The sequence below is a fragment of the Podarcis filfolensis genome, assembly GCF_964270895.1.
Source record: "Podarcis filfolensis genome assembly, chromosome: 1".
Taxonomy (NCBI): domain Eukaryota; kingdom Metazoa; phylum Chordata; class Lepidosauria; order Squamata; family Lacertidae; genus Podarcis; species Podarcis filfolensis.
Genome location: NC_139604.1, coordinates 127,979,118 through 127,991,919, shown reverse-complemented (window position 1 = coordinate 127,991,919; position 12,802 = coordinate 127,979,118). Strand labels below are relative to the sequence as shown.

Here is a 12,802-nt window from a genome sequence, read left to right as displayed (position 1 = left end):
CATGAGAAGCGCCCTTTTGGCTCAAACTAAAACTTCCTGATACAGGGCTGCCTTCAGATGTCTTCTAAAAGTTGTATGGTTCTTTATCTCCTTGACATCCACATTTAAAATTGTATCTTAACCCGTATTTTAACTGTTTTTTCTTTTTCTATTATGTTTTATTGTAATTTTATTGGTGTTAGCTGCCCTGAGCCTGGTTCTGGCTGGGGAGGGCGGGGTATAAATAAATATTATTATTATTATTATTATTATTATTATTATTATTATTATTAAACATAGCCAATGACATCAATGACACATTTTGGCATGTGCTTGACTTCTCCTTCTCATCAAGAAGGAGGTCAATAACAGTGGTTGTGTCTCTCTCTTTTCTTCCAGTGTACCTGTAATGGACTGTCTTATGACAGAATTGACCTAGAGGGATCTTCGGTGAGGAGCCTGGAGATGTTTTTCTCTGGCTACCCCAGAATAGTAGGCCTGTCGCATTTCCCCAATTTAACGAGGCTGGTTCTCGTCAGACAGGCCATCCAAGAGATTTCTGACCTGCAGTACTGCCTGGTACTTAAAGAGCTATGGGTGGCCGAATGCTGCTTGACAGTAAGTGGGCTTAATAGGCTTTTATTTTAGCCTTTTATTTTCCAGTGGGCAAGGAAGGGTGGATGGACCCTTGACCAACTGGCTTTCCTCTCATTTTGAAGTCCAGGAGTGTGTGCAGGGGGTGGGCTGAGGGGGTGAAAGGGGTAAGGGAACTGAGTTTCCTGGAAAAGAACATGTCTGATTGGCTGGCTGGAACATCTTTTGTGGGCCTGCAATTGGTGGGATTTCCCCAGACAAGGTAATTTTACTCAAGCGTGCACTTTTCTCCCTTTTTCGGCTGGTGCTTAAAACTGACGCACGCTCCCTTCTTTTCAGAAGATCGATGGCTTGCAAAGATGTGCTTTGTTGCAAAAGCTTTACCTCTATTGCAACATGATTTCAACGATTGAGAATCTGGAGAAGCTAACAAAGCTGGAAGTTGTTTGGCTTAATGGGAACCAGATTAGAGAAATAGAGGTGAGCCTGAGGTTTTGTTTGTTTTGGCCATTCATTCCTGTCTGACTCTTCTGGTTGGGGCAGGACAATTTGTGCATGTTATCACAGTGATGCCATAAGCGCCTTCGAACAGGTGTCCTTGAGAGCCAGTGCAGTGGAATATTTAGAGTTTGGACCAGGGCCAGGGAGACCAGCGTTCAAATCCCTACTTGGCTATGAAGCTCACGGAGTGACCTTGGGCCAGTCACTGCCTCTAGTCCTACCTCACAGGGTTGTAAGGATTAAATGAAGAAGGAGGGAACCCCGCACACTAGGGCTGGGCGATACCTGGCTTTCAACACCACAATATATCACCAGCTGAACATCATGATATATCGATATATCACAATGTCTGAAATAAGGATGGAATTACCATATTTTTCGCTCTATAGGATGCACCAGACCATAGGACGCACCTTGTTTTAGAGGGGGAGAACAAGGAAAAAAAATTCTCCCCCTCTTTGCTCAGTGCCCCTTCAGCGAAGCGGCAGGAGAAACGGAGCCCCTTCCATTTCTCCTCCCGCTTGGCTGAAGGGGCTCTGCGCAGCTCTCCCTCTCTGCTGAAGCCGGGAGAGTCTTGCTCTCCCGGCTTCAGCGAAAGCAACGCGAAGCCTCCGGAGCGCAGCGGAAACTCGCGCTGTGCTCCCGCTGCGCTTCGGAGGCTTTGCGTTGCTATCGCTGAAGCTAAGGAGCCTGCATTCGCTCTATAGGACGAACACACTTCCCCTTAATTTTTGGAGGGGAAAAAGTGCATCCTATAGAGCGAAAATACGGTACATAAAGGCGAAGAGCAGGGCTGGGCTATACGTGCTTTTCAACTTCGCGATAGATCACCAGCTAAACATCGTGATATACTGATAAATCACAATGTCTGATATAAGGATGGAGCTCTGTAGAGGCTTTGGTTGGCTTCACGGTTTCCCCCACATTGTGATATTTGCATAGCACACTTACCGACTTGCCCACACCATATATTTCCAGGTCAAAAATTATGAAACTAATATCACGATATGGACTTCAAACCAGTTTTGGACGATATATAGAGAAATCACCCAGCCCTAATGCACACCATCTTGAGCTCCTTGGACAAAAAGAAGGGATATAAATCCAATAAATTAAATTCATTAGTACAGGGATGGCCCAGCCAACATTCATCTGCTGTGTCCTGTTTGCCCAGGTAGTGTTGAGAAGCTTAATTTCAATTGTAGATGTGCTAAATGATCTGGAACTTGCTGAGCAAAGCATGTGACAGCTGCATATGGTCCCTGCATAGCAATGCAATCTTGGCTAGACACAGAACAGTTGAAACCACTGAGCCTCTTGGGCTTGCCAATCAGAAGGTCGGCGGTTTGAATCCCCGTGACGGGGTGAGCTCCCGTTGCTTGGTCCCAGCTCCTGTAAACCTAGCAATTCGAAAGCACACCAAAAGTGCAAGTAGCTAAATAGGTACTGCTCTGGCGGGAAGGTAAACGGTGTTTCCGTGCGCTGCTCTGGTCTTGGTGTTCTGTTGCACCAGAAGCGGTTTAGTCCTGCTGGCCACAGGACCCAGAAAGCTGTCTGTGGACAAACACCGGCTCCCTCGGCCTGAAAGCAAGATGAGCGCTGCAACCGCATAGTTGCCTTTGACTGGACTTAACTATCCAGGGGTCCTTTACCTTTGCTTCTGGGTAGACATATATACGATTGTGCCGTTCAGCTGATTTTTTTTAAATTGGCATTCTGTCTTTCCAGAGAACCCAGTGAACTGTGGTTCAGTAGCAGGGGCAGACTATGGGCCTATAACTGAGGATTCTCACACCCAGGAATCTTTTAAGGAAAGCCATTAGACCAAATTTAAGCCCAAGAAACTGCCCAAGATTGTTGAGCACTAGTGAAGAGGTAGAGAACCACCTAAACTCTTTGTTTTCCCTCTGAAAGTTGTTATCAAAGAGTTATGTGGCACCGTAAAGACTTAAGAGATTTGTTATCGATAAGCGTTTCTGGGCTGGAGCCCACTTGCTAGTTTTTGAAGTGCCACAGAATGTATTTATCACAGCATATTATTAGATGTGCAGTTTGATCTTAACATTTCCAAAAGCGTTTGTTCTGCTAACGTAAGTTGGCACATGTCATGTCTGAAGAACTAAACTTGATTGATTAAAAACCTCATCATTCTGTGATCAGCACAGTCACCCGACAGGAATAACCCTACATTTATTAAAGCTTTGAGGTATTCCGTGACCCTGAAGTCTGTTCCTTACAAATGTTTACAGGGGCTGAGTACGCTGCAGAAGTTGAAGGATGTCAATCTCGCGGGGAATTTAATTGGCAAGATTGGTAGGTGATGCTTTTAAAATGTTGAGACACGTATCTGCACAGCTGAAAGTATAGAGGACAAGTCTTGGGGAGGGAATGTGGGCAGTTTTCTAAATGATACTGGGGGAGAAGAGGAAAACTGCTGTGCTCTAGAGCCATTGAGGCAAAGGCAAGAAGAGACTGGGGACTCTCCAAAGCCCATTCAGCAGTTTCTGCACCGAGATTTGATGCTAAGACTAAAGATGGAATGCATGTGCCTTTCTTTGTCGGGCAAGGTTCCTGTGGGAATGTTCAGGGATGCAGGAGAGGATATATTGTCTGATTATATCCTTATGCAACTTGTGTTAACAAGTTCCCCAATTTCAGCAGAGTAACACATTCCCCTTTATTTTAAGCTTTGCAACAGCAGCGTTTGCCCAGGCTCGCTAAAGCCTCTATAATAACTATTCTGGTATTTTCCCCTTATTCCCTCATAAAATAGAAGAGACGACACAGTCTTTTACAAAAGTATAAATAAAAAGAGTTTACTCACATTCTGTTCACAATCAGATCCCAGAAGGCAGACTTAGCTTAATGAAGTAAAATACACTTGGAATCTATCTCTTAAGAAGACAGTCCCTTTGTCCTCTCTTGGCTGGAAGTCACATGCAGAGGAAGTCTGTCCCAGCCCAGAAGGAAACAGGAAGTTTACCTGCTGGCTGGACAAACATCCCTCCCCATGTGTAAACATGTTCACTCTCGGAATGTTGTACTAGACTGCTCTTGTGTTTCACATCCCACAGTTCCAGACCCTCCTGGGAAGTGGAATAAAGACACATGAAACAGTATTTTAGGTTAATGGACAGAAAAGGCCACAGCTTTATTGGTTACAGAATGTGAGTGGTATTGGCTTAGGCATTGGAAACCACAAGACTATATCTGACTCCTGCCCATCTGCAGGAGTGTTGAAAGAGTTGACCATCTGAAGGGTGAGCCCTGCCGATGCACATCAACTAGGAACTCCCCCAGGGTCACCGCTAGGGGTCGTGCCATGGCCCTAGCCCCCCCCCCCCCCGTCTGGGGCTTTGGACGGGACCACGCCCCTCAGATTCCTTTAACGGAATACCCTTGAAATAGGAGGGGTGAGTGATGGCCACTACCTCCCCTCCCCTTCAGCCGAATACTCCAATGCCTGACCGCCAAACCTGACAAAATTTGTGACGAATTGCTACGAGGTAGGCGAAAAACCAAATGGCCGATGCTAATTTGCCAAGTGGAAAAAATTCCTGCCAGGCCTCTGTTAAAAAACAGGCAACCAACTGAAGTCCGTAGCAAGGTCAGGAGATAAAGAGCCTAACCTAAGGGAGGGGCGGGGGGAGAACTGACCGAACAGGGAGAAAAGGAACATGTCCTCGGCTGTGGGCAGTTTAAATAGCCCGCACCACGCCCCCGAAGCGTTTGGATTGGACAGCCTTGGGTTGAAGCGGCCAAAGACCAACCAATAGTGCAGGGGCTATCCTGCCCCATGCGTGTGGGGAGGGCTTGCTCCCAGCCCTTAACGTCATCTCCCCAGGGATGGGAAATGGCTTTGTTTTAGTGTATATGGTCTTTAAAGGGCTCTGCGTAATACTCTTCTGAATTCTTCTTACCAAACATTGCTGGACTCCTGTCTCTCATCGGCTCTAGTCAAATTGGCCAGATGATGGGAGTTTTAGTTCAACAACACCTAGCTCCCTACCCCTGCCTTAGAAGAATGAGAAACTGGTGCATTCTCCGTCCCAGCGGAAATAATGTGAGGGACGTTGTTTCTCAAACTGGATATGAAAAGAAAGTTGCATGCTTCACACTCCTTCTGCTTTGCACCTGTCGGGGCTTCGGAAGTGTCTGTGGGTTGTTCTGCCCTGGTCTTGGTGGCCCCTTGAAGACTCACAACTGCCTTATGGCATAAGACATTTGATGGATGAGAGTCCACTTTATATGGCAATATGGTGTGATCCTCGGCTGCAGGTACTGAGGAGTGCACTTAAATGCACCCTGTGAACCACCCTGAGACCTGCAGGTATAGGGTGGTATATGAATTCAGTAAATAAATGAATCAAATAAAAAAATACATCCAATGTAGAGGATTCTGGTCCACGAAAGCTTTATGTAATAATTTGTGAGTCTTTAATCTACAACAAGGGACGCGGGTGGCGCTGTGGGTTAAACCACAGAGCCTAGGACTTGCTGATCAGAAGGTCAGCGGTTCGAATCCCTGCGACGGGGTGAGCTCCCGTTGCTCGGTCCCAGCTCCTGCCAACCTAGCAGTTTGAAAGCACGTCAAAGTGCAAGTAGATAAATAGGTACCACTCCGGCGGGAAGGTAAACGGCATTTCCGTGCGCTGCTCTGGTTCGCCAGAAGCGGCTTAGTCATGCTGGCCACATGACCCGGAAGCTGTACGGCGGCTCCCTCGGCCAATAAAGTGAGATGAGCGCCGCAACCCCAGAGTCGGTCACGACTGGACCTAATGGTCAGGGGTCCCTTTACCTTTACCTAATCTGCAACAAGACTCGTTTGCCATGCGGCAACATGGGCAAACATAGCTACTCTTCCCGGCGCAGGATGCGGGAGTCGCACATACATCAGGCATGCACCTGATACCAGAGTGGCCTGAATATAAGCTGCACCTGCAAATAAACTGCACCTTTAAAATTCAAGGCTTATTTCCCAGCACTACCACCCCAAGCCGGTGCCAGGGGAGGCTTGGGAGCAGCGGGCGGGCTGGTGGAGCAGTAATGTCGCAAATATAAGCCGCACTTTAACTTTTCAGGGCCCGAATTTGGAAAAAAGTGCAGTTTATATTCAGGCCAATATGATAGGTATTGTTCCAGTGCATCAGCACAGACCCTTCCGTAGGGCAGATCTAAACCCTACAGTTAAAGTGCCTCTCTTCTCCTAAAGAATCATGGGAACTGTAGTTCCATGCTCGCGAAGCTACAGTGCCCAGCATCCTTAGAATCATAGAATCATACAGTTGGAAGAGACCACAAGGGCCATCGAGTCCAACCCCCTTGACAGACTACAATTCCCAGGATTCTTTGGGGGAAGCCATTGGTGGTGAATGTACTTTGAATGGATGGTGTAGATCTGCCCATATTACAATTGGCCGGGAGTCCTTGGAATGCAGCTAGGAAGAGAGTGCAGAAACAGGAACAATCACTGTCACACGTGATTTTCTTCTTCTTCTTTTTTAGGATATTGCTTGGATCCCAGTGCAAATATAGAAAAATTAAATCTGTCTGGCAACCGAATATCATCCTTTAAGGTCTGTGCTGGATTCTGGCTGCCAGGGCTCATGGTGCTCAGGCTAAATCCCTGCCTACTTACTTTATTTATTTATGTACTGCATGTATGCCATTTCTGTCCTGCGCCTTCCTCCCGAAAGAGCCCAGGGCAGCAAACATCAACATGTTCAAAAAATAAAATTTAAACTAAAAAATAAAATCTAAACTAAAAAATAAAATTTAAAGTAAAATCAAAAGATATTTTAGCCGTTAAAAAAAAATCTACAAATATTTGGAGTACCTAAAACATTTAAAGGCAATCGGGTACCATCAAGGTTGCTAATACAGTGGTACCTCGGGTTAAAGACGCTTCAGGTTACAGACACTTAAGGTTACAGACTCCGCTAACCCAGAAATAGTACCTCAGGTTAAGAACTTTGCTTCAGGATGAGAACAGAAATCGCACGGCAGCGGGAGGCCCCATTAGCTAAAGTGGTGCTTCAGGTTAAGAACAGTTTCAGGTTAAGAACAGACCTCCAGAACGAATTAAGTTCTTAACCCGAGGTACCACTGTATTAAGTTTGCCATGGCCGCTATAAAACTACCCTGCACTGAGGTCTCACCTGTAGCTCCTAGAAGCTGTCAGCATGCAATGGCAGCCCCACCCCAGGAAATGGCTCCAACTGGCTGCCTAACCAAGGTGAGGGAAGCTGATGGATCTCAAACCCTTGGTGAATTAGGGATTTCCCCTACCTGTGAAGACAGGCTCAGGCAGATTGAGCAGACAAGACCAATAGTGGGTCCATCAGTCAAGAAGGCAGTTTCTGCACGTGCTGTAGAGGGAAGTGAGGGGCAGGTAGGGGTCGTCCATCTGGGAAGGGAGCCCATCTAGGAGAAGGGAAACTCTGATCCTAAAATGCCACTGCCTTGTGAGACACCTTTGAGAGAAGAAAGGGCTAAAATGTAAACATACGCAAATCCAGAGTGGAGCCCCTAAGACGGTTGGATGGTGCCTTGTACTCCTGCAGCCAAGGTGGTGTCAAACATCTTGCTCTGCTTTCCTTTGGACCAACTCAGCCAGGCCAAGAGGGCCTTGTCGCCTGGGTAGCCCAGGACCTCCATACACACTGCCCAGGCATGTGTCCAGGGTGTGTCACTTCGCTGCTGCTAACGCAGAGGTTTGACTTCACCACTGGAGATGTACTCCGTTGTCTCGAGAGACAAATGGATGACAACAACAACAACAACAATAATAATAATATTATAATAATTTATTACTTATACCCCACCCGTCTGGCTGGGTTTCCCCAGCCACTCTGGGCGGTTTCCAACAAGAAATAAAAAATACATTAAAACATCAGTCATTACAAACTTCCCTAAACAGGGCTGCCTTCAGATATAATAATATAATAATAATTTATTATTTGTACTCTGCCCATCTGGCTGGCTTTCCCCAGCCACTCTGGGCAGCTTCCAACCGAATATTAAAAACAATACAACATCAGACATAAAAAACTTCCCTAAACAGGACCACCTTCACTTATCTTTTAAAAGTAAAATAGTTGTTTATTGCCTTGACATCTGGTGGGAGGGCGTTCCACAGGGCGGGTGCCACTACCAAGAAGGCCCTCTGCCTGGTTCCCTGTAACTTGGCTTCTCACAGGGAGGGAACCGCCAGAAGGCCCTCAGCGCTGGTCCTCAGTGTCTGGGCAGAACGATGGGGATTGAGACGCTCCTTCAGGTATACAACAACATGGCCTCTATCTTTCATCCGTCAATGCAGGTGACATCCTGCAGGTCAGCACCTCAAGACCTGCTTGCTGGATCAAGTCCTGATACTTCCCTTGGCTGCCATGGACTGAAGCGATCCTGCCAATAGGCCCAGCAAGGGGCTATTGACTATGTACCAGTTCACGTTGATTGGCACCCGCTTTCCTGGGTCCCAACTGGAGATGCCAGGGATTTAACGTGGAACCTTCTGTTTTTAATACACTGCACCACACCAGTGTGGTAGCTCCGTGACAAAGCTGGTTTAAAAGGTTTAATGCTGAACAGGGTGGATAATACACTGCACCACACCAGTGTGGTAGCTCCGTGACAAAGTTGGTTTAAAAGGTTTAATGCTGAACAGGGTGGATTTGATTTAAATCAAATTGATTTAAATCATGATTTAAATCACTAGTCAGTAAGAGTTGATTCAAATCATTATTTATTTATTTTTAGGGACGCGGGTGGCGCTGTGGGTAAAACCTCAGCGCCTAGGACTTGCCGATCGCATGGTCGGCGGTTCGAATCCCCGCGGCGGGGTGCGCTCCCGTCGTTCGGTCCCAGCGCCTGCCAACCTAGCAGTTCGAAAGCACCCCCGGGTGCAAGTAGATAAATAGGGACCGCTTACCAGCGGGAAGGTAAACGGCGTTCCGTGTGCTGCGCTGGCTCACCAGATGCAGCTTGTCACGCTGGCCACGTGACCCGGAAGTGTCTGCGGACAGCGCTGGCTCCCGGCCTATAGAGTGAGATGAGCGCACAACCCTAGAGTCTGTCAAGACTGGCCCGTACGGGCAGGGGTACCTTTACCTTTACCTTTTATTTATTTTTACAGAAAGACTCATTCTTGCTGGTGTAATCTTAATATTTACAACCAGATGAAGGTTTCATTTTTGGAATAATAAATTTTCAGAGTAGTAATCAAAAATTACTGATTTGGTTATACTATTAGAAATACATAGACTGATAATTATGAAATTATTGTGAGGTTTAATAAGTTAACTGTTTATATTTTGACAACTTTTCTGCTGTACTTTATTGGAAGGAGAAAAATAATCCTTCATAACAATTTAAACAATTAATTTAACTAAAGCAATAACATTATAGCATATGTATCCATGTTTATTAACTGATGTGGTTAAACAATTTAAATTTTTTTAAAAAAAATTAGACTGAGTTTCAGCACATGTGAAAAACTTTATCAAATCCTTATTTCCTGATGAATAGCATTTGGACTATAATGTAACTTAAATATAAAACTATCTTTGGAAAGATTTTTCCTCCAAAAGCATTTTATTTTAAAAATCCAATTTTATTTTTTTAAAAAATCTGATTTTATTGATTTATTTTTTTAAAAAGCATTAATTTTTATCCACCTTGATGCTGAAGTCCCCCCCCCCAAATCCTCTTTCCCCTTCAAGATTTCTCTGGCAGATAAAACGCAGGGGGTGAGATCCAACTCATTGTGACGAAGTGCAAAGACATCTCCTCCCTCCCACGACGCCCTATGCACCACCACCGCTGAGCAGATTTTGTGGGGTTGGAAGCGTGAGAAGCAGATTTCTGTCGCGCGAGTGAGTCGGCATAGTTGGATCTCGCCCAGAATATCTCAGGAAATAGGATGTGCTAGGAGGGATACGATCTTGTTTGTCCCCGCTTTTCTCAACAGGAAATAACCAATTTGGCCAGGCTGCCTCGTTTAGTTGATCTCTGCCTGAATGACCCCCAGTACGACCCCAATCCGGTTTGCCTTCTTTGCAATTACGCGACACACGTCCTGTATCACATCCCTCAGCTCCAGAGGCTCGACACGTATGATGTATCCTCCAAACAAATCAAGGAGCTGGCAGAGGTCAGTGGAGACTCCCTAATGTCTTTATCACCTGGTTGGCATGTCCAACAGTAATGCATCTGTGTGATTTGGGGAGGGGGGAGTTTGCTTTGATTCACAGCGATAGGCCTCCTCAAGTGCGGCTCTTCCAGTATGACCAGTGTGTAGGAATAATGGAGACAACAGGAGGTTGAATGCAGGTGAGCTGTGCAGAAGCACGCTAGCAAGCTGCCGACTAGCTCTGTCGAGGCTCCTTTTATTAGCCGAAGTCAACAATTGGAAACAGTAGTGAAACCACCATGAACTTAACGTATTGCCATCTAAGCACATTTCCAGCATTAGCAAATACACGTGTCAGCAGGTGTTTCCCTCAGATGTTCCCCCAATACTTGATTACGTCTGCGTCCCCAGTCATGCTCCAGCCAAGCATTATGTCTACCAAACAAATTGTGAGAGGACAAAAGGTCAGGGGGAAAACCCTGTTTTATAGCCAAGAAGGTCACGGAAAGCAGGCGTAACGCTCCTGGAGATACTGTTGCATGTTTGGTGCAAGGTTTGCCTTTGCAAAGCAGAGCGTTACCTCCACACCAGTGATAGTGGCATCAGAGCAGGATTTTGAGGTGGAGCTCCAGGGCCAGTGTGGTGTAGTGGTTAAGAGCGGTAGTCTCGTAATCTGCGGAACTGGGTTCGCTTCCCTGCTCCTCCACATGCAGCTGCTGGGTGACCTTGGGCCAGTCACACTTCTTGAAGTCTCTCAGCCTCACTCACCTCACAGAGTGTTTGTTGTGGGGGAGGAGGAGAAAGGAGCCGCTTTGAGACTCCTTCAGGTAGTGATAAAGCGGGATATCAAATCCAAACTCCTCCTCCTCCTCTTCTTCTTCTAACCAAAATGAGCTGGAGGGATCTCAAACACAGCTGGGCTAGCCTGCCACATCTGGAAGTACATTATCTTCTAAAGTGGGCAATGGTGGCTGCAAGACTGTAACTCACATCTAGAGCCTTAAGATCACCTCATTATATAGATTTTAACCTCTGGGGAAAACTCTGGAAAAGTGACTTGACATTTATAGCGTATTATTCTTTGTAGGAAAACGACCTAAAAATGATTCATGGATAGCATTTAACTCCGAGTAGGCTTGCTAAGATGTGTAAGACTGAATCAGATAAGTGCTGGAGATGCAATAAGGTGGAGGGAACATTCTTTCATATGCGGTGGACCAGCAGAAGGGTAAAAGAGTATTGGGAAATGATCCATAATGAATTGAAAAAAATGGTTAAAAATTCTTTCAGTCAACCGTGGCTGACCATGATGTTCAAACCCATCCATTGACATGATGGTGACCATCACGGTGTAAAGACCATAAGTCTTTGCATTTTTTTATTTTTGTAAAAAAAAAAAAAAGTTTAAAAGTACTTTCCCCCCCAAAAAGAGTCCTTTCTGTTGGGGATAATGGAGACTGAAATTCCCAGGTGTCAGAAAAGGTTATTTATATATTGTACAACTGCGGCCCGTGTTTCGTTAGCCCGAAAATGGAAAACGAGAGAGGTCCCAACCAAAGAAGAATGGCAACTTAAGTTGACAGAATATGCACAACTTGCAGGCTTAACATATAGAATAAGCAAGCAACAAGAACATACGAAGATTGGAAAACGTTTTTGAATGTATGGGAAATAATTGTGTATAGCTGAAAATGCTGGCAGCATTAAGATAAATTCAACAGTGTAAAAAAGTTTTGATGGATGCAATAATGGAAAACCGACTGGTACAGTTTTTGTAAAATATGCAGGGATATAAGATACGTAAAATGAACCATGGAAAGAGAAAAAGGGAAGTCACTGATCTCTTAAGGATGTAAAAATTGTAAAATTTAAATTGTAAAACAGAAAATTTTATAAAAATTATATCTATCTATCTCACCTCACTGCACCTCTGAGTGTGACAATGGCAAACTCAGTCTTGCGGTGGTGGAGAAGCGGGAAGCCTTCTTCTGCCTTCCTGCGAAACGCCACTCCATGGCCTGTCATGCTTGGGCAGGACTGCAGTTCTAGGGGCCTACTTAAATGCAGTTGAATCATAGAACTGTAGAGTTGGCAGAGCCTCTGAGGGTCATCTAGTGCAACCCCCCGCAATTCAGGAATCTCAACTAAAGCACCCATGACAGATGGCCATCTAACCTCTACTTAAAAACCTCCAAGGAAGGAGAGTCCACCACCTTTTGAAGGAGTCCATTTCACTGTCAAGCTGCTCTTGCTGTTTAAGTCAGAATTCCCTTTCTCGTAACTTGAATCCATTAATTTGAGTCTCCTAGCCTTCAGAGCAGGAGAAAGCAAGCTCGCTCCATCTTCCATATGACAGCCCTTTAAGTATTTGAAGATGGCTGTCCTATTTTCTCCCAGTCTCTTCTCCAAGCTAAACACACCCAACTCTCTCAACCGTTCCTCATCAGGCTTGGTTCCCAGAACCTTGATGATCTGTGTCCAGGGCAGCTGTCTGCCAGCTCCATCTGGTACGCAGGCTGAGACCCTACCTGCCCGCGGACTGTCTCACCAGAGTGGTACATGCTCTAGTTATCTCCCGTTTGGATTACTGCAATGCGC

General features: G+C 45.7%; 1 protein-coding gene across 3 annotated transcripts in view; it reads left to right on the top strand.

Moving 5' to 3' along the window:
* Nucleotides 1–12,802, top strand: part of LRRC9 (leucine rich repeat containing 9) — a 72,159-nt gene that overhangs the window by 3,329 nt on the left and 56,028 nt on the right. For all 3 annotated transcript variants that reach the window (XM_083610123.1, XM_083610122.1, XM_083610121.1), the window contains 5 exons: nt 379–597; nt 913–1,053; nt 3,324–3,387; nt 6,580–6,650; nt 10,043–10,225. In XM_083610123.1, the coding sequence (XP_083466249.1) occupies nt 379–597; nt 913–1,053; nt 3,324–3,387; nt 6,580–6,650; nt 10,043–10,225 (678 nt within the window). The remainder of the gene's footprint in view (nt 1–378; nt 598–912; nt 1,054–3,323; nt 3,388–6,579; nt 6,651–10,042; nt 10,226–12,802) is intronic.